The sequence below is a fragment of the Lipotes vexillifer genome, unplaced genomic scaffold, assembly GCF_000442215.2.
Source record: "Lipotes vexillifer unplaced genomic scaffold, Lipotes_vexillifer_v1.1 scaffold418, whole genome shotgun sequence".
Lineage (NCBI taxonomy): Eukaryota > Metazoa > Chordata > Mammalia > Artiodactyla > Lipotidae > Lipotes > Lipotes vexillifer.
The window spans coordinates 4,969,285-4,990,949 of NW_006798629.1; the positions used below are offsets into that span (position 1 = coordinate 4,969,285).

General features: G+C 40.5%; 1 protein-coding gene across 1 annotated transcript in view; it reads left to right on the top strand.

The window, feature by feature from the left end:
* TBC1D5 (TBC1 domain family member 5) overlaps positions 1-21,665 on the top strand; it is a 358,157-nt gene that overhangs the window by 190,630 nt on the left and 145,862 nt on the right. Inside the window, exon 12 of the mRNA XM_007470644.1 lies at positions 9,563-9,705. Within this exon, the coding sequence (XP_007470706.1) occupies positions 9,563-9,705 (143 nt within the window). The remainder of the gene's footprint in view (positions 1-9,562; positions 9,706-21,665) is intronic.

The following is a 21,665-nucleotide window of genomic DNA, read 5'->3' on the forward strand; positions in this document are numbered from 1 at the left end:
GCTGTTCAACCAGCTGAGCCACAAAGATTAGCTCCTCAGTAGCAGAGACTTAATCCAGGAAGAAAGAAGATATGCTATTCCTTTAAAATGCAAGGAGATAATTTGAAATAGGCACAAAGAGGCTGTGTATTCCTTTCAGTAGAATATAACTTTCCATGGCAATATAAACGTCTAAAGTAAAATAAACAATAATATAGAGCATGACTTCTTAATTTAAGGTCCATGGATCAGCTAAACTCCTGAAATGGCTTGCACATGAGTATGTGTGTGGATGTGTGTATATTTTAGGGGAGAGGGTTCATCAACTTGATTGAATTCTCAAAGGGGTCCACAACTCCTCTCTAATTATATAGAGAAATAGAATTTAAGTTTCACTATTCCATGCTTTCCATAAAGCTTTGTAAAGAGGGAAACAGCACACCCATTGCCACTGCCTCTCAATCTCGTCTCCCTTTAGACTTCAGAACTACCCGAGAAAGTAATGTTGTGAAACTGAAACTGTAGCTGGTTCTAGACTAGGCATGGGCATAGGCCGAGCAGCCTGGAGTTGGTAAAGAAAGACTGAATGAGAAAGTGAACACTGGCCAGGCAATCTAGGACAAGAGAGCACTGACCTGTGCAAGAAGCCAAGCCACAACCTCTGCAGCAAAATCAGCCCGGAACAGTCAGGACTTGGTCAGTGACTGCCAACTCCCCTATTTTTGCCTGCTTCCAACTCAGGACCAAACAGAGAAAGCTAATATGCTCCCCAAATCAATCACAAATGAGGCTCCTCTTCTGGTCGGCCCAGCGGCATCCTTATAGCCTCCAATCAGGCAGACCTGAAGCCTTCTCTGTGATTCACTAATAAAGCTTTCCCACTCCCCTGACTGCTTTTGATCCTTTGCCAAACACAAGTGATGGTAGCTGATTCCCTTGCTATAGCAAGCTTTGAATAAATAGCCTCCGCTTGCCCTTGTGTGGGTGGTCTTCCTGTGTTTCAACTGTGCGTGGAGATCTGAGAGGTTCCAGGGAAACTCCCTTATCCTGAAATTTCTCTTCTACCAGGTCATCGTGGGGCTGGTAGTAATGATACCATTGGGGCAGACATCTCTTACTGTTTAGCTCTTTATCTTTCCAGGTAAAACATTTTAAATGCATGTTTTCTTTTAGAGACAGATCCGTCTGAGCATACTGATAGTGCAGAACCTCAGGGTGAGAATGGTTCATGGGTCACACAGGAGAGAAAACACCAAATCGTTGGCCATTCAGCCAGGCTCCCAATGTTGTCGGGCTTCTGCATGGGGAGTAGGAGAGTGCCCTTTTGGGTCCTGGTGGCACTGGTATTCTCTGTCCCTTGTATGCACTGGCCACTCCTCTCCTTGCAGCTAGCTTATTGGCCATGTCCTGTCCCATCCCAACTGTCACCTCGTTAGAGCCGATCACCAGAGAACCCAGGAGAGTCATCAACTCAGGGCTAAACACAGAAGGCCTCAAACTTAAGAGTGTTCGCTCTGCCTTCAACTGCAATTGTATGTAACCATCCTAGTAAATTTATGTTTAAAAAAACATTGACCTATAAATGTTAACTTTTAAAATGTCACAGTTTTTATGGCCTTGTTCTGGCATTTCTTCATCTTGTAATATACTGGGAGTTAAACAAAATCAGAGTGGCCCAGTTTCTCCTAACCTTTGGGAGGCCTTCTCCCTTTCCTGAATGTCTCTGTCTCTCCTTTTTATTGGATCATGTTTTTATAGTGATGTTTTCCTGAGGGCAAGAAGTATAGATACTACTAGAGATAGAACGTTAAGAGAGGTTTGGCTGTGTGTGCTTGGTGTCCCAGCCATTAGATGTTTCATGGCCATTGGTCCACGAAACCAATGAGTAAGCTGATTAGAAGACCCCCCACCTAGGACTAAGGGGATGTGAACAGAAACCAGAACCTCATTTAGTGATTCTCATACTATACTGTGATCTGTGGATCAGGTGCATGAGCAACTCCAGGGAACTAGATCGGAATGCAAACGATCGGGCCCCATCTAAATCTCAGAATCAGAATCTGACACTCTGAGGATGCGTCCTAGCAATCTGCGTTTTAATAAGCCCTCCAGGCAAGTCTGATGCATACTAAAGTTTGAGACCATTACTCTAGTTAGAAGAGTCATCCAACAGTTTAAGCCTTTTCTCTCCTCCTAGAATAACATTATACGCGGATGCATGGTGGATTTTAGGAGCCCTGACAGCTGGCACCAAAATGAGTAGGAAACAGGGAACTGTCACCTAGTCCATGGCTTCCAAAACTTAAATATACACAGAGATCACCTGTAGGTCTGGTTAAAATGAAGAGTCTGATCCAGTAGGACTATATTGGGGACCTGAGAGTCTGCATTTCTAACAAGCTCCCCAATGTTGGGGCTGGTCCTAGGATCACATTTTGAGGGTAGGGTCCTAGTAGACTACAGGCCCCAGCTGCAGAGCATCTGAGGTGTAGGCAAGCAGGGAGCCAGAGTACAGGAGGTGAAGGGAGAAAGTCCAAGAGAGAGGACTTAGGAGGCCTTGATCGATTGCTTCATAGGTGTGACCACTTACTATTCAGTATGTGTGTCCAGGGATCCCTACAGAGATGAGAGCAGCCCAGGGGAATGTCAGATGAGCAGCTAGGAAACGTATGAGAGATCAAGGATGCAGGCTCAAGATCAAGAAGATCACTGGTTAACAAGAGCTGACCTGGGAAGGAGGATTCATAGTAATTTAATAAACATTCGTTAACTCCCCTACTCTGTCCAACACCAAATAACCCCAAGGAGCTTGTGATCTGCTGCAGAAGGAAGAGGAACCAAACCAACCTATCAGTAATTAACCCTTTAGCTGGGATCTGTTTATCAGTGCCTTCATCTCTGGACAGTGTGATTGGGGAACAGAATAGATATGGAACCTGTAAGCATCAGGCCTGAGTGACGCACTTGTCCTAGCCTCCGCACAGCTAGGCAGGGTCGGGGCGCCTTGTGCGATGGCGGGGAGGGGGAGAAGGAAGAGGGGGCCCGAGAAAACCACACCAGAAGGTGCTTACAGCTACAGGTAAGCGGTAAGAAGTCATAGAAACCAGGCACCGCTGCTGCCTCTTAGGAAGGGGCTCAGTCTGACTCTCTTCATGACGTGTGACTGGTCTGCAGACGTGCGGTCTTACGTCCACCCTGAATCACATGGATCCTGATGATATTTCTTAGTTTAGTGTTACACCTTATGTTAGTTCCTCCAACGATATATATGAGTGTATTAGGAGATTTATGCACAGGAAATTGAAAAGTGTTATTCAGTGAGGCTAAGATTTCATTGGTATGTGAAATAGCCTATGACAATTTCAAAAAAAAAAAATAAAGTCGCACAAGGTTTGTTTTGTTTTTTAATGAGTTTCAGATTAGGGAAGGATAGGAGCAATTATTTTCAGGAAGCCTGTGTGTGCTCTTTGAGAAAACCGACTTGCTCATAACTCCCTTTCCTGAAGATAAAATGACAGAACAAAGCCTATTTATAGACTTCCTAGAAGTAAGACTTGTTTGTAGTATAAATAAACACTAGTATTCACAGAGCCTAAAATTAAGTGTCCCCACGTGACCACCAACCGTCCATGAATTAATTCTTCATGCTGTTATTCATAGGTCAGAGTGGCTTCCAAGTAATTTTCTCAAGGAGATGCCCAGTAGCTCACTTGTAGTGGAGCCCAAGTAAGTGATCGGGTAGAGAGATTACTTCTTAGCAGCTTTTACCCCCATGTTCTCTTGAGTCAGGGCTATGATTCCAGCTGCACCCTGGTTGGAGTGTACAATAGGATTCTCAGTGAGAGCACATCCTATTCATACAACTAAATCGATATTGGAGTATGATCACCTTTCAGTAGCTTTATTTGAACTTGCTGGTAAATCATACATCCTAAAATGACTCCTCGATATACCATACTTGTAATCCAAATGGCAGGTCTACCTCTGAAAGAAGTGTGTGTGTGTGTGTGTGTGTGTGTGTGTGTGTGTGTGTGTGTGAGAGAGAGAGAGAGAGAGAGAGAGAGAGAGAGAGAGAGAGAGAGAAACGTTCAAGGATTATACAGCCTCAAGACATGTGATGGTCATCCTCTGTGTCCCACACTCTCAGAGCATCTTGAACCTCTGAAAAAACATAGATACACAAGGCTCTGCTTTCCATTCAGGCTATTTTTGCAAAGGGCGTATTATAGTTCTGACAAAACAGCTTCAGACCCTTGCCAAAGAGAATAAATTACAGTACGAATGGGTAATAATTATTAGGAACTTATTTTTGGAATAAGAAACCTTCCTTAATAAAGGGCTGTGTACTGCCCACTGAAAGGAACAGAGAATTTTCCCCAAAGTCAAAAATACGCTTTTAACAGTTCGTGTACTTATCCTGTGGCGGTTAAGTTAGGGTTAACACATGTTCCCAGAAAGCCAAATTCAAGCTGGCTTCAACCTGCGTATTACAAGGAGCACTTAGAAAGCAAATTTGAGTTCCTTAAAGATAATAACTAATTTGAAGTTGCAGTTCCTTCTGTTTTTGCAACAGAGTTTGATGGGCTTGAAGTATTCGGATCTTTCTGTAGCACATGCAGATCCCAAATATTTTTAAGGAGACCAAATTGAAATAGATTGAAAAAATAGCCAACAGGCTAAGCATCTTCCAATAATGTATTCTGCAGAGCTCTCAGAAGAAGAATAAACGTGAAATTGGGGGGGAAAAATGATTTATTTTGGCTTCCATCTTTTGTGGCTTTGCTCTCCAAAGAAGTTAGAATTAAAGATGAGACTGCCTTGTGACCCTAATTATAATAACTACAATATTTGGTTCTAATTTTAAGACTGTTTTCACAGAGTTGACATAAAGGAAAACTCAGGGTAAATTAATTCAAAAAGAACTGAGTACAAAGGAACCCAGTATAAGAAGAGCCTAAATTCAGTCAAGGGAGGTGGCAGGCACAAAGATGGGAACTTTTGATTTGCTTTTGTTTTTCTCTGACACAAACACAGAATTTGGATTCTGTGTTTCTTCTCTACCAGGCATGGATTATTTAAAAATTAACTGTTAGTTTTGAAAAGTACAAGTGAACAGAAGGCAAAAGGCAAAATTAATATCATTAAGCAAAACTCGAACATTGCTCTTTTGTGTTCCAATATGCTTACCCAGTCAGTGATCACAGGTTACTCAAGATGCCCCTAGAGTGTTTGTTAAATTAAGTTGAATATACCTTTTCCAATTTTACTTGTTCTTCCAAGGTGGCTGTACCCATATCTCAGAAGAAAAAAGAAATGAAGATCTCGTGTATAAATTGCTTTCTGCGTGTATAACCCACTGCAGCCATGTTGGATTAAGGCAATGTTTATTTAAGCCTCAGTCAAATTGGTCATTTTCATAAACTGATCAGTAAAAAATGTATTTCTCTTGGTATTTCCATGGGTCATTCACCAAGCAATAACACCATCAGGAATCACTGATCCCCAAGGGGATAGCAGCTTAATTACACAGAAATTTAAAACTGAGAATAGAGGCATAAATGCAGACATGGAGACTGTCCTGTCTGGGTGGTTTATTATTAAATTTAATACTTCAGAAGGTCTTTTTGGTTTGTGTAGATTTTAATTAGTAAGTCTGGTAAAAAATGAATTATTGTATTATCACAAATAATACAAGGTATAGGTTACGAGCATTGCAATCTGCAGGTGTAACATACATAAAGCAAGATTAATAGTATCAAGCGATTAAACTGAAGCTAAAAGAAAGGTTTAGTGCTACTCAAGTGTAACTTAAACTCTTGCTAAATATTTTTAACTGCAGTAAAAGCATGTTAATTTTAGGAGGTTCTTTACAGGACCTCATTTCTTAGAGTAAGTTTTCCTTTCTAGGAATACAAAAGCATACTGAAATAGTTTCTATTGGTAACTCATTCCATAAAGAACTGATTTTTTTTCTTGGTTTTTAAGCTCAATGAAGAAAGTCCAAAACAGCACAGGAAATGTGTGTGTGGTGAATATATGTATGAACTAAACCCAGTTGGGATAAAAATGATTAAATTATTGATAAGGTCATTGTTGGTCCCAAAGCGTTCCATTAGTCATACAGTGTACGCCTTAAATATTTTGAGAATTTGGCCTTAATTTTCCTATAATTGCAGATAAAATAGAGGAAACTATATTTTGCTTTAATGTAATATCCTTGCATGTACAACTTATTAACAGTTTTGTATAAAAGAAACTTGCTAGGCACCTATTAATGAATTTTTTCCTTCTGTGTTTCTGGGTTTTTTTCCACTTCCTGAATTATTTTTATGCTGCCATTAACCAGATGAATTCCTGTATTTCCAATTTAGCCACCTTTCCTTGTCAGTAGTGTGACAGGTGGCTTTACAGTGAGTTTAACAAGACCTTGGTAAACACATAAAGCACTTAGCAAAGTGTACAGAGCTCTTTACAGAGAACTTTCTGGCTCACGCTCTCTCTATTTCTCTCTGTGTCTCTGTCTCTGTGTCTCTGTCTCTGTCTCTCTCTCTCTCTCTCTCTCTCTCTCACACACACACACACACACACATACACACACACACTTTGGTCCTTTCTCTGGAATTATTTACCAGTGTACTTGGCAAGGTGAAACTTCAAAAATAAAGCAATGTAAAATATTTATAAAGCGGCACATCACAGATTACACATTAAATATAAAAGTACTGAAGACGTACATTCTGTGTGGTTTTGAAGGCATGTTTTATTCACTGTAGATTGCTAGGTGTCTTCAGTCCCCACTCCTGACAGCTCTGCGGTGGCAACTGCTGCACATATGTATGTGCAGGGTGGTTTTTGAAGCTAAGCTAACATAACCCCAAATGACAGGAAAGCTGCAAGAGAAGGGGTTTGGGCAATAACTGGGCATTTTGTTATAGAAATAATAGGAATATAGATTATTTCTGAAAAGTAGACTCCTTTGTTTTCGATGCATTATCTGTGATGAAACCAAAAATGTGATTGTCCATAAGAAAATGAGAGGAATTTGAATTTTAAGGAAGAGGGAAAAAGATAGCATTGTATTCTCATCTGTGGTGTGTATTAACCTTCATTAGTTTGGGGGGTTTTTTTGATAAATGATGTTTATTGTAATATGATAGATGTCACCTTTTTTCCAAAGGCATTTTGCTTTCAATAGGAGATAGCCTGGAAAACACACAGAAAAAATTTTCTCTGCACATAAGAAGGCCTAGCAAAAGCAATGTCTTTTGGGAAACAGTAGCAGCAGTTACCAAATGGGCTTATTCAGATAAGGAAAGTATTAAAATAACCTCCAGGAGGGAAGGGGGCCACATTCAGGGCACAGTATTGTTTTATGGGTGTGATCCTTGAGTTTTGTACTGGCATCCAGATTTGAACCAGGAGGAATCACTTAAATGTCAGAATTTGCAGTTTTCAAATTGCCAAAATTTGCCTATCCGTCAAACCAAGATATTTCTTACTTTATTTACTTATGTTTTTCAGCGTTACTGAGGTATAATTGACACATTCAATTGTAGGATATTTAGCATACGTCATTGTGATTTGATGTACATGCACATCGTGAAAAGATTCCTCCATCTATTTAATTAACATAGCCATGATCTCACATATTTATCTCTTTTTTTTTTTGGTGAGAACATTTAAGTTCTTTCCTAGCAAATTTCAATGATACAATACAGTGTTACCAACTATGGTCACCATGTTACACATTAGCCCCTCATCAGTTTTTTTTCATTGATGAATATTTCATCAGTTGTGTCACTTGGATAACTGAATAACCGTGTTCTATGTGATTTTAGTCACTTACTAATGCAGATATAGATAGTTATCAGTTTAAAGGTCCTTTAAACATGTCCCCCAGATGGTCTAATCCAGATACTTTTTGCTTTGCTCATTCTCTGGTTCCCCGACACTCTTTACAAGACCAGTTAATTGTTTGTAATTAAGAAGAGCAACCTGTTTAATTTAGGGATATTTTGGTACTTCTTAAAACAGTAAATATTAGCATTTGTAATTTGAAAGAATTAGAAGTGTGTGGAGAAATAATGTTTCATTCTAAACCACATAAATACAGGCATATTAGACAAAATATACATATATATATTTTGTGTTAGTCACCTCTCATATATTAGCAGTGAGGTAAGAATTGAAAGGTAGATAAACATTCTAAGCAATACTGTAACATTTTTTTTTAAAGGATGAATGTCATTTAGACATAAAATTTCTTCCTGAAAAATTGAGTAACATAATTTAAGGTGAAATTGAAAATAGTTTAATTATTCTGTTGATTAATTTGGTAATATGAATAAAAGAAATCAAATATTTGATCATATGGTTCCTAATAAACTGTGTTACATATGTGTGATTATACACTATTTTGTCACAGCTTTTTGATTCCTCCTTAAATGTAATACTCCCTGAAAAAAAAGCAGTGTTTGAATTTTTTTTTTTTTTTTTGGCCTCACTTTAACCTCACAGATGGTTATATTTGGTTTTGAATTTTGCAAGGAGGTAATAATATCTCTTAACTAATTTTTAAAGAATCTCCTCTATTCTGTACTATTTAGTGGTACTAGAAATTTAGAATTTTTGAGTCTTTGCTATGTGCCAGAATCACACAGATTTCTAGCTGAAGTTCCTAGAGAAAGGCTTGTGTAAGGAAATTATAGCCATATATATAAAATTAGAAGTAAATGGATAAAGATATATCAAAATGAATTATTTTAATTTTATTGTAAGAATTAGATATAAATAGCTTAGCATTTGCCCAGAGTCTGAGGTATTACTATTTATGATACAGAATTATAGACAGACCTTATTTAGTATTCCTGTTAGCTTCTTATGTCTGCTCTGTAGCATCAGTGTCCATTTTCCTGGCCATAAAACTGACTGTGTTTTGAAAACTACCCCTAGGAAGATAACCTCACTGATAAGGTATATCTATTCTGAAGTTAAAAATTAAGTATCATTATATGTTTCATTTGAAACAACTGTCTGCGCTTGACAAAAACAGATATCTTTTGTTTTTTCCACATTTAATTTTAAAATGAATATTTTTACATAGGAGTGAAATGTGAGAATGCAGTTTTCTGTTTGGCTGTAGTAATTTGTCATATGACCATTTGCAAAAGTCTAGTTAAGAAAAAAAGAACAGTAATGATATAAAATTTTGAAATATTGTTATTTTTTAATTCATAACCTTACGTATGAGGCAACTATCAAACTACATTCATTTTTCTCTTTGCCTTTTTGAGATTTGTGATTTCTAATACATATGAAAGATTTCTATCCTTTTCAAATATCATACTTTTGTTTTATACGTATAGGAATAAAGTTTAATGATTGTGGCCTAGTTATAAAATTACAGAACTCATTTGAAAGCTTAAAACTTGGATTTCACTGTATTATATTTTTGATATATAATATTTGCTCAGTGTGATCAGTTAAAAATTATAATTTTTTCACAGTCACAGGAGAAAATGATTCCTCTTTATATTACTCTCAAAAGTACTATTTTCTGAATTTGGGTTCTGTTTCTTCCCAGACGGTGGGTACGGCTGCTGTTTGGACGAGAGTTCCCCCTGCAGGATCTTCTGGTGGTCTGGGATGCCTTGTTTGCAGATGGCCTCAGCCTGAGTTTGGTTGATTATATCTTCATAGCCATGTTACTCTACATCCGAGATGCTTGTAAGTGTTAATGACCTTGCTGACATTCAACTAAGTGGTCCTGATTTTTTAAACTATGTTTCTTAAATATACTTTATTTTGAATTACCATACCTACATTTTTATAGTAGGCAGTATATATTGAAGTTTCAAAGGAACATACTAAATATGCTTTCTGTTAGTTAACCATGTACATGTTGGGAGATGTGGGTAATTTTATATTGAGAGAATTGGAATATTCTTCAGAACGCTTTTTCTAAAGACTTTACTCCTGCTTTAATCTCCTCATTACACACATTTGTGAAACATACATATAAAAAGCCAGTATTTCAGATATGTTTAGAGCTCCACCTTCTGACAGGTAGGGAGTATTCAGGAATATTTATCAGGAGCTTGGAGCTGTTTTTATAGTATCTACAACTTGCCAATAAAAGTTAAATATTACATTTAAAGATATTTTAACTTCTTCTCAGTTGTATTTTGGCCAAATGTATTTATCAGTGGAGTGTCAAGTGGCAGATGTATTCCCACCTCATCAGGTCTACCTTAGGGTACTTGCCGAGCTGGAAAGCCAGTGCCTAACCCTTTGGAAATTCGGTCCAATAACCCTCTGCTTGAAGAAAATAGCAAAGCATGTTTTAAATTTCAAAATACCTCAAATTGTTTTCCTTCTCAAAAAAATAACCACAGTTCACAAAACCAGATTTGTAAGCCAAAATATAATTAGGAGAGTTTGCACAAAGGGATGATGAAGTAGGAAATAAAAAACTACCATAAGAGTAGGACTTTGTCAGCAGAACATAAACTATTTGGAGTCATTCATAATCTTGACTGTTAAATTGCTGTGTGGTTCTCTTTCTTTGTTCATTAAATGCCAGTTGTGCCAGATGCTGTTGTTATGCCTCTGGTAACACTAATAATATTCTTTAAATTTTAGATTATACTTTTAAAATTCCCCCCAAATTACTTGAATGAGTAAGTGACAGGAGCACCACATTTTATCCAAAACTTGTGGTTTTCTTCTGTTCCTTGAAGGTCAGATAGTTTGGGTATTGACATACAAAGTGAAAAGTTCCTTCTTTCTGAGTCAGAGCTAAACCGAGAAGAACATGGAAATCATAAGAGGAAACATCTGGAAAGTAGAGAAGAATGTTTGGGTAGATTTGAGGGATCCTGTTGATAGGTTTTAGAATATTTAATGCTAATCTCCCATTTAAAAATGGTATGATTTTTATAAAATGTAAGCAATAAAAAACAAAAGGAATGAGAAGCCACTTTTATTTTTAAAAATGCTTTTGGATAATATTTTCACAAAATTTTCCAAGTCAAACCACTATCGAAATGTATTCTGATTTTCTGTAGTCTTAAACATTTGAATATTTACTCTTTTCTTACTTTGGTGCCCCAGAACTATATTTTTAATTTAATCACCCTGTTTCCTGTGCTAAGATCTACTTTTAAAAATTAATTTAATAAAACTTGCAGTTTTTGGCAGCTGAAGCCTTTGTACATTTTTAATCCCTGCTCTGATGACCTTACAAAACACATAGGCAGAAGTGAAAAAATGCAGGAGTAATGAAGTCGTTTATTTCAATATGAAGTCCAAGTTATTTAAATTTGCATATTTAAACCCATAACAGTGGATGAGATTTCCTAAAAATAGGGTGACTATTTATTAAGTATTTAAGGGGCACTGCCCCTGTCCTCAGGAAGTTTACCAACTAGTAGGAAAGACTGACATCATTAATTTCAAACTGATGAGTCTGGAACTGTGGCTGAGGCATGGATGGGCAGCATGAAAGTTTACAGCAGGGGCACCGAGCTCCCCTCCGGGCAGGCTGTGTGCCTAGAGAAAACGCTATAGATGTTGGCGAGCGAAATAAGGGATCTGCGTTCCAGGCAGAAGGAACAGCATGAGCAAAGAAGCTAGGGAGTAAGAGTCAGCTTAATGGGGGTGCTGTATGTGTGTTTCTGCGACTGTCTGGTAACCTGAGGGTGCAAAGGGAGAGTGACTAGCAGGTTATGAGGCTGAAGGAGTCAAGAGAATGAGATCGTGATGAGAGTCCTTATCCTGGAGGTGACAGGAAACTGCTGAAAGGTTCAGAGCAGCAGTGTGGGCAGTGTTAGGTCACTCTGTCAGCCGTGTGGAAATAGACTTGAAGCAGACAAGACTGGAGCAAGGACATCAGATAAAAAGTTATGACCATAGTCCAAGGGAAAAACAGTGGATTGAAGAAATCTTCAGAACTGAAGTCAGCATGTCTTGGGGATTAAATCGAATAGGTGAGAGAGAACAGGAAGTCCTCCCTCATGAGCCCTGGCTTGGAGAGCTGAGTAATCTGTACGACTTGGAGAGGAAAGAGAAGGGTTAGCAGGTTTGGGGAATGGGTATGATTCAGTTTGGGCCACGCTGAATTTGAGATGTCTGTAAGAAATCAGTACCTGAAGATTGGAAAATAAAGCTCACTGTCAGTGTCAAGGCTACAGATTTATTTTTGCAAATGGTGAATAGGTACGTGTTGGTTAAAGCCGCAACAGTGGATGTGATCTCCCAAGAATAGAGGGACCATATATCCCAGTTTATATGGAACAGTCTCAGTTTACACTTGCTAATCAAGAGTAATAGTTATTCATACTGCCTCCTTTCACTCTCAGAGGCATCCCATAGAGATCATAAGAATTATATGGTCAGTCTAGCTAAGGTGGGTGCTTACAGAAAGAGAAGGTGGCAAAGATATTTAATATCAGTATTTAAGAGGCACCAGAGAAGGAAGAGCTTGTGTTGTAACCTCACAAAGCTGTTATATGAGCGAGGGAAGCAACAGGGGTCAGGAGTGCTGAGGTACAGTAAGGTAAGGCTGGAAAGGTCCACCTGTGGAGGGATAGTCATTGGAGACCTTACCGAAGTGGATTCAGCGGACTGGGGGAGCAGAAGCTGGATTATGGTAGGTTGAAGGGTAACTGGACAGCTCAGAACTACAATAGCCTTTTCTACAGTTTTTGTTGTTATTTTATGTACACATTACATTTTCAACAAAAAGTCAACTAAATAAAAAAGAAAGAATGCAGAGAGAGCATGTGCAGAGTAATCTTTAAAGAAAGTCAACAGGGAAGGGAAGAAGAAAGATGTAACTAGAGGTCGGTGTGGGGACCAGGAAGGTTTAATGGCTGCCTGTAGAGGGAAACAGGGCACCTGGAGGTGGGAGAGCTGTGGAGAATTTCTTTCTCAGACCAGAGTCTGAGCTCCTCCTTCAAGGGTCAGTGCTAGTTTTTCCCTCCTGTTCTGTGAGTAGGATTTATGAAAAGTTGAATTATCCTGTTTATTTGAAGTTTTTGCTGTTTGTGATTTGTTCTTCACACCCACTCTTCTACCCGCCAGTGAGAGACAGAATTTTGTCTGTCTTGGTTTGCCTACTGTATCCCAGCATCTAGACAGGGCCCAGTGCATAGTAATCCTCCTGACACATATTTTTTTGAGTGAAATAATTGAAGAAACAAGGGCCTAGACTAGGCAGTGGCGTGAGGTCGGGAGTCCTGTGGAAGGAGGCACCAGGCAGGTTCAGAAGTAGACCAATTTCTAGAAGAAGGTGCCTGATAAAGGATGAGGCCAGGCTGTCTGCTGTGAATGGGGCAGGGCAGGGGTTGAGGGGAGTGACTGGGAAGCGCTGGGGAGGTGGCTGCCCAAGACCTAGCATGAGCCCGCGAGCTGTTGAAGAACCTGCAGAGACACGTGGGCAGTGGCACCCAGTGACGCTCACTGGGCAAGACCCAAAGAGGCAGAGAGTGATTCAGGCTTCAAGTGAGACCCACATCCGGCTGAAAGGAGGCAGGAGCTGGGGGGCGTTGAGTATATCTTAAGAGAGAGGTTCAAGATGTGTAGGGAGAGAAGCGTGGCCAAGAAGAGACTGCGGCAAAATCAGAGTATCAAGGGATTTACAGGGATCATGCGAGAGCTGAAAGCATCAGAGGTTGTGGTCAAACAAGAGGATGTGGAGCAGTTCTCGGTGTGACCAGGGCGGTCAAAGTCAGTAAAGGGGGGAAGGAAGTCACTGAGGAGATCAAGGGATTAAGAAGGAGCTGGGCTGTTTGTTTGGTCCTCCAGGGACACTTCATCGAGAATCATCATAGAAGAAGGTATAGAAGAAGCACAGTGAGGCCAGCCATGGAAGCATCCCATAATTGCAGAGGAGTGACCAAGGAAACAACTTTTATTCAGTCAATCATTTATTCAAAGCATCGACCATTCAACCAGTATTTATTGAGTGCCTGCTCTTTGCCGGCCATCCTGGTGCCTCCATGACACTTAACGAAGGGGAAGGATGGAAGTATAGATACATGGCATGACCTTCAGAGGAAGAGGGATCTTTATGGAATGAGAGGAAGCAGTGGCTCACAGACAGAATCAGGGAGTGAAGTGCCCCCCACCGTCACCTCTGGAGGTCGCAGGGGCAGCAGTGGTCCGGAGGGCAAGGCTCAAAGAGGGGAAGGCGTTGTTCCTCAGAGAGGATTGGGAGGGGGCAGAGTAGCAGGAAGAAGACACAGAACAGGATCGGGCAGAACACATGGGAGGGCAGTACTGATCAGATGAGCCTGCATCTTAGGCCGGGGTCAAGAACAAGAGGAAGGTGGGTAATTTGCCACCCTGTGCGTTCCATATGGAACATTGGTGTCGAGTTTTTATTCCATCTCCATGGATTCTGACTCATGATGCCCTGCCTGGGGCATCCAGAATGCTGATGTTCCATTACACCCAGTCGTCTTCAAACTCAAAAAGTTTTAACCGAACACCACTGTACAAGGCTCTGGGCATGACGTGTGCTCTCTTGGAGCTATAGGTGATGTATTTGTAGCTCAAGGAATGTTGCTCTTGCAGAAACTAAAGAGCCTTCCTTCAGTGATGGCACTCCTTACCTGGGGCCCTTGCTTCCTAGGGGTTCAATGGAGGGCTTCATCTTGATGCTGTGCAGAATACCCAGTAGGTGTGCGTTGCCCTGAGTCAAGGGTGTCTAGCCTTCATCATCATCTCAAAGGAATATGTCACCCAAAAAACAGTTCAGATCCACCACATCTAGTCCAAAATCCTGATTTTACAGGCTCAGGTAATGAGGCCTATTATGAATTGAATTGTATATTCAATCCAAAAAGATATGTTGAAGACCTAACCCCTAGTACTTCAGAGTAGGACCTTAGTTGGAGATAGATTGTTGCAGATGTAAGCAGTTAAGAGGACGTCCTACTGGAGTGGGGGGCCTCTGATGCAATATGACTGGTGTCCTTGTAAGAAGACGAAAATTTGGACACGGACGTGCACAGAGAGAAGACAGTGTGAGGACACATGGGGAGAATAATGCCATCTGAAGGCAGGGCAGAGATTGAAGTGATGCGTCTACAAGACAAGGAATGGCAAGGATTTCCAGCTGTCACCAGAAGCTGTGAGAAGGGCATAGAACAGATTGTCCCTCAGAGGCTCTCAGAAGGAGCAAACCCTGCCAACACTAGAAGCTAGAAGAGGCAGGAAGGATTCTTTCCTACAGATGTGAGAGGGACCATGGCCCTGCCAAGACCTTGATTTCGGACTTTCAGACTCCAGAACTGTTAGACAACACATTTCTGTTGTTTTCCACTGTCCATTTTTTGGTACTTTGTTACAACAGCCCTAGAAAACTAATACAATGCCCTTGGCAGTTAAGTGATTGAAAATAATCACACTCAGTCTGTGGGGTTAGATCCCAGTGTCCTTGCTTAGTTCTCATTCTACCCAGTTCACCATCAGCATCTCATATTTAACTTTTAACAAAAGTATTCGTATAAGTTTCTTTATTCACCTTGAAGAAAGCTTTCATACTCTTTGAAAGTAATTCAGTCAGCCAAGTATAATATTCAACCACTTAATAAATTTCATAGAAACAGCATGTTCTTTATGAGGCCTCAGAGGTGGAGCCCAACCTCCGTGTTGAGAGGTTAGGAAACAAGCTCTAGGCCACCGGACTGATGTCAGGCGGACTGGTGCTCACATCACCTTTAACATCCCTCAAACCCTGCCATGATTTTATTAAGTAAAAGTAAAATTTCACATTGGAAAAAAAAGCAATATGAACATTACCTATACAGATTTTAAAATTTAACCTTTGAAATGAAGGTCAAATGGCTACTCTTCAAACAAAACTTTCACTTTTCCAAAGATACAGACCAGAATTATTATAAATAGATTATTCCCAAATACTTTAATTAAACTAGAAACATTTTTACTTTCTTACGTGTTGTAAGAAGTGCTTTGTGGATTCTTTGCTGGATTATATGGATTAAGATTACATGCAAATTTTTCACAGAACTAGAACAAAAAAGTTTCACAATTTGTATAGAAACACAGAAGACCTCGAATAGCCAAAGCAATCTCGAGAATGAAAAACGGAGCTGGAGGAATCAGGCTCCCTGACTTCAGAATATACTACAAAGCTACAGTAATCAAGACAGTATGGTACTGGCACAAAAACAGAAATATAGATCAACGGAACAGGATAGAAAGCCCAGAGATAACCTCACGCAAATATGGTCACCTTATTTTATTTTATTTTATTTTTTGTGGTACGTGGGCCTCTCACTGCTGTGGCCCCTCCCGCCACAGAGCACAGGCCCCGGACGCGCAGGCCCAGCAGCCACGGCCCACAGGCCCAGCTGCTCCGCAGCACACGGGGTCCTCCCAGACCGGGGCACGAACCCACGCCCCCCGCATCGGCAGGCAGACTCTCAACCACTGCGCCACCAGGGAAGCCCGGTCACCTTATTTTTGATAAAGGAGGCAAGAATATACAATGGAGAAAAGACAGTCGCTTCAATAAGTGGTGCTGGGAAAACTGGACAGCTACATGGAAAAGAATGAAATTAGGACACTCCCTAACACCATACACAAAAATAAACCCAAAATGGATTAAAGACCTAATTGTAAGGCCAGACACTAGAAAACTCTTTAGAGGAAATCATAGGCAGAACACTCCATGACATAAATCACAGCAAGATCTTTTTTGACCCACCTCCTACAGAAATGGAAATAAAAAAATAATAATAAACAAATGGGACCTAATGAAACTTCAAAGCTTTTGCACAGCAAAGGAAACCATAAACAAGACCAAAAGACAACCCTCAGAATGGGAGAAAATATTTGCAAATGAAGCAACTCACAAAGGATTAATCTCCAAAATTTACAAGCAGCTCATGCAGCTCAATATCAAAAAAACCAAACAACCCAATCCAAAAATGGGCAGAAGACCTAAATAGACATTTCTCCAAAGAAGATATACAGATTGCCAACAAACACGTGAAAGGATGCTCAACATCATTAATCATTAGAGAAATGCAAATCAAAAGTACAATGAGGTATCATCTCACACCGGTCAGAATGGCCATCATCAAAAAATCTAGAAACAGTAAATGCTGGAGAAGAGGGTGTGGAGAAAAGGGAACACTCTTGCACTGCTGGTGGGAGTGTAAAGTGATACAGCCACTGTGGAGAACAGTATGGAGGTTCCTTAAAAAACAAAATAGAACTACCATACGACCCAGCAGTCCCACTACTGGGCATATACCCTGAGAAAACCATAATTCAAAAAGAGTCATGTACCACAATGTTCACTGCAGCTCTATTTACAATAGGCAGGACATGGAAGCAACCAAAGTATCCATCAACAGATGAAGGGATAAAGAAGATGCGGCACATATATACAATGGAATATTACTCAGCCGTAAAAGGAAACGAAATTGAGTTATTTGTAGTGAGGTGGATGGACCTAGAGTCTGTCATACAGAGTGAAGTAAGTCAGAAATAAAAAAACAAATACGTATGCTAACACATATATATGGAATCTTAAAAAAAAAGGAAAATGGTCATGAAGAACCTAGGGGCTGGACAGGAATAAAGATGCAGACCTACTAGAGAATGGACTTGAGGATATGGGGAGGGGGAAGGGTAAGCTGTGACAAAGCGAGAGAGAGGCATGGACATATATACACTACCAAACGTAAGGTAGATAGCTAGTGGGCAGCAGCCGCATAGCACAGGAAGATCAGCCTGGAGCTTTGTGACCACCTAGAGGGGTGGGATAGGGAGGGTGGGAGGGAGGGAGACGCAAGAGGGAAGAGATATGGGAACATATGTATATGTGTAGATGATTCACTTTGTTATAAAGCAGAAACTAACACACCATTGTAAAGCAATTATACTCCAATAAAGATGTTAAAAAAAGGAAAAAGATTACATGCAAAAATAAAGGTTAGGAGATAAGGAAATACAATCATATTATACTCCTAAAATATAATTGTATTATTACTCCTTTAATAGTTTAAAATCGCCCTGCTCTTCTCACACTTTTTTTAGTGACTGACTTTATACTGTAAGTCACTCATGTGGTGCCCTCCTTCCCCTGGCCTTACCTACGCCTCAGGCAAAGTAGCTTTCCACTCCCCCCAACCTTCCCTGATTAGTCTAGCCCTCATTGACCTCTCACTTTTACAGTCCTATAAGGTTTTAATCAATGCCACTCAACGTAGCACTTAATTACACTCAGTTTTATATTGTTCTTTCCTGTGAGTGTGCGCCTCGTTTTCTCAACTAGACTGTCAGCTCCTCAGGACCAGGGCCGATGTTACAGTTCTTCCCTGCCCCTCAAAGCATTTGAAGCTCCTCTCGTGCTCAGTTAGTATCGGGGGTGATCTCAGACAGAAGAGCGCTCTAGAGACCTGGGGTGAGGGCATGGATTCGTGTGCCATCGCTGCTGAGAGGACAGGTGCCAGAAGCTCTTTTCAACGTGGCTTTTGTAAAGAAAGCATTGTCTACTTTTAAATTAAGTATCTCAATTTTTTGCTTCTTATCTTTTATTTATTTAAATTTTTATTTTGTTTTTTACTAGTATCAAAGAAAAACATTTTCTCTAATTTACAAAGTAACATACTTTTTATTTGTCTTGTAAATTGTATTAATAGCTAAAACACTGTAATCAAATCCATTTAACAGTAGATTTTCCTAACCATCTAGCAAATGTTTATTGTCTCTTTTAATTGACTTTCTGTCTGAACACTTTGTAAATGGAAAAGTTTCTTTTTGGCACTTCTGTCCACTTCCTGCCTTGTTTTTTCAGCCAGCGTCAACATAGCACTGCACGGTAATTTTCCTAGGTTTTCTGTAGGGGTCTCCTTAGTCATTTCTCAGCCCGGCCTGGTATGGCAGTTATGTCCACTTTGTGCTTTAAAACATTGCTCCTTTTTATTTCATTTTAGATCTCCCCTTACTCCTCAGCCATTATCTATCTGCCAGTATTTCCATCTGTCCTACCCCAGAATTTCCGTTTCTCTATTTTCTCGTTAAGAGCATGTTCAACATTATACTGATGTCAAAATGCAGTTAATTTCAACGATAAATTGAATGTATTTGTCTTGTCTGGAAAAGCTTTTCCCAACCTCAGGGACTAGGAATAAAGACTCTCCCAAATCACACAGTGATGTGCCACAGAGTTTATATCAAAGCACAACCTGGGGGTCTTATTTTTGAAGGAATGTTTAAACAGTTCCTGACTGCCAGTTCTCTTTCCTCTCAGACATTAAATATCGTCAGTTATTTTTAAGACCATCTCAGATGTAGATACCCTTTGGGTTACACGTGTACCGTTTATATTACTTTATGTTTTTATTCTGATGTACCAGAATAGCAAGTTGTCTTTTTTTTTTTTAATGTTTAGATTTTTTTAATAAAACAGGCTATTTTTTGGAGAATTTCTGGCTCACAGGAAAGTTGAGTGGAAAGTGCAGAGAACTTTCCATCTGCCTCCACGCCCACATACGCACTGCCCAGTCTACTATCAGTGAGCATCCCTCACCACGGCAGTCCATTCGTTACAGTCGATCAACCTACACTGACACAGCATCATCACCCAAATCCATGGTTTACTTTATTTATTTATTTTTAACATCTTTATTGGAGTATAATTGCTTTACAATGGTGTGTTAGTTTCTGCTTTATAACAAAGTGAATCAGTTATACATATACATATGTTCCCATATCTCTTCTCTCTTGCGTCTCCCTCCCATGGTTTACTTTACAGTTCACTCTTGGTGTTAGACATTCTGTGGGCTTGGACAAATGTATAATGACATGTATCCACCCCTGTATATCGTACAGAGTAATTTCCCTGCCCTAAAAATCCTCTGTGCTCCACTGTTCATCCCTCTCTCCCCTCTAACCCGTGACGACCACAGATCTTTTTATTGTCTACATAGTGTTACCTTTTCCAGATTGAAATATAGTTGAATCATACAGTATGTAGCCTTTTCAGATTAGCTTCTTTCACTTAGTAATATGGCATCTAAGTTTTCTACATGTCTTTCAGGTCTTGATAGCTCATTTCTCTTTAGCACAGAATACTATTCCATGGTCTGGATGTACCACAGTTTATTTATCCGCTCACCTACTGAAGGACACCTTGGTTGCTTCTGATTTTTCACAGCTATGAATAAGGCCACTATAAATATCAGTGTGCAGGTTTTTGTGTACAGGACATAAATTTTCATCTCATTTTGGTAAATACCAAGGAGCGCGACTGACTGCTGGATCGTACGGTAAACGTCAGGAGCTCAGCTGAGCTGGGCGCGAGAGAGAGTCGAGCTTCTAGGTATCGGAGTAGCCAATTAAAGCAACAAGTCAAAAGTGGAAGAGTTAAGCCTTTAGTCACTTACTGTGGTGGTATAATAAGCAGGGGTCAAAACCTGGAGAAAACGCCAAAGCCTGTGTTCCATTTCACCCACGGAACGGCACACTGGTTGAGGGCCAGGTGATCAGCACAGATGTGCCGTCTTCTCACTGTTGACGGAGCCCTGAACGAAGAAGCCTGGCAGTCTTACGGACCCTGAGATGGTGGCAGTGTCAGAGGGCGGGACGTGAGCGGAAAGGCGAGGGGTGGAAGAGTACTGGTTACTAAGTCACACGAGGGAAGGCGTCTTCACGGTTTTACTCCGCCTGCCTCCACCTGACGAGGACCACTGCCCAAGGCCTCATATAAAGAGACTACGAATGAAGGCACCGGGGCTTGGAATACAAGTATGTGGAAGATCATGCCTGATGAGTTGGCCTGAGACCTTGATTGCAGCTCCTTTCAGAGGGTGCAAGGTGCTGGCTGTGCACCATGTCCAGAGTGGGGAGGGCAGTTCTCCCCTGTGAGCCCTGTCAGGGAAAGCCTTTGGTATTAGGCTTCTTCAAAGAAAAAGAACCGGTAGAATAGAGAGAGAGAGAAAGAGAAGAGGAGATTTCTTATAGGATTCGGCTCACACAGTTCTGGAGGCCTGGAAGCCCCACAGTCAGCTGTCTGTAAGCTGGGAACCAGGAAAGCCAGCGGCATAATTCAGTCCAAGTCTGAAGGCCTGAGAACCAGGGGGCTGATGGTCTAAGTCCCAGAATCCAAAGGCCTGAGAACCAGGAACTCCAATATCCAGGACATCGTAGCCCAAAGAGAGAGAGAATTCACCCTTCCTTGGCCTTTTTGTTCCCTTTGGGCTCCCAGCGGTTTGGGCGATGCCCACTTATTGACAAGGGTGGATCTCTTCACTCAAGTCTACCGAATCCAGTGCTCATCTCTTCCAGTCACACACTCACAGACACACCCGGAAATCATGTTTACCAGCTATCTGGGCATCCTTTAGGCCAGTCGAGTTGAAAACATAAAATTAACTATCATACCTTTCTAATTGCCTATGGTCAGGCCTGAAAAATCACACACAACTGCCTTTCCGTATGGCTGTACCACTCTGCATTCCCACCAGCAATGCCTGAAAATTCTTATTGCTCCACATTGACACCAGCATTGTTGGTGTCAGTGTTTTGGATTTTGCCCCTTCTACTGTGTCATAGACATATTTTTAATGTCTATTTTTTGCCTCAAAAGAATTTCAATTTATACAACTCTAGAAATAGAGATATGAGAAGAGAATTATTTTCCTGCT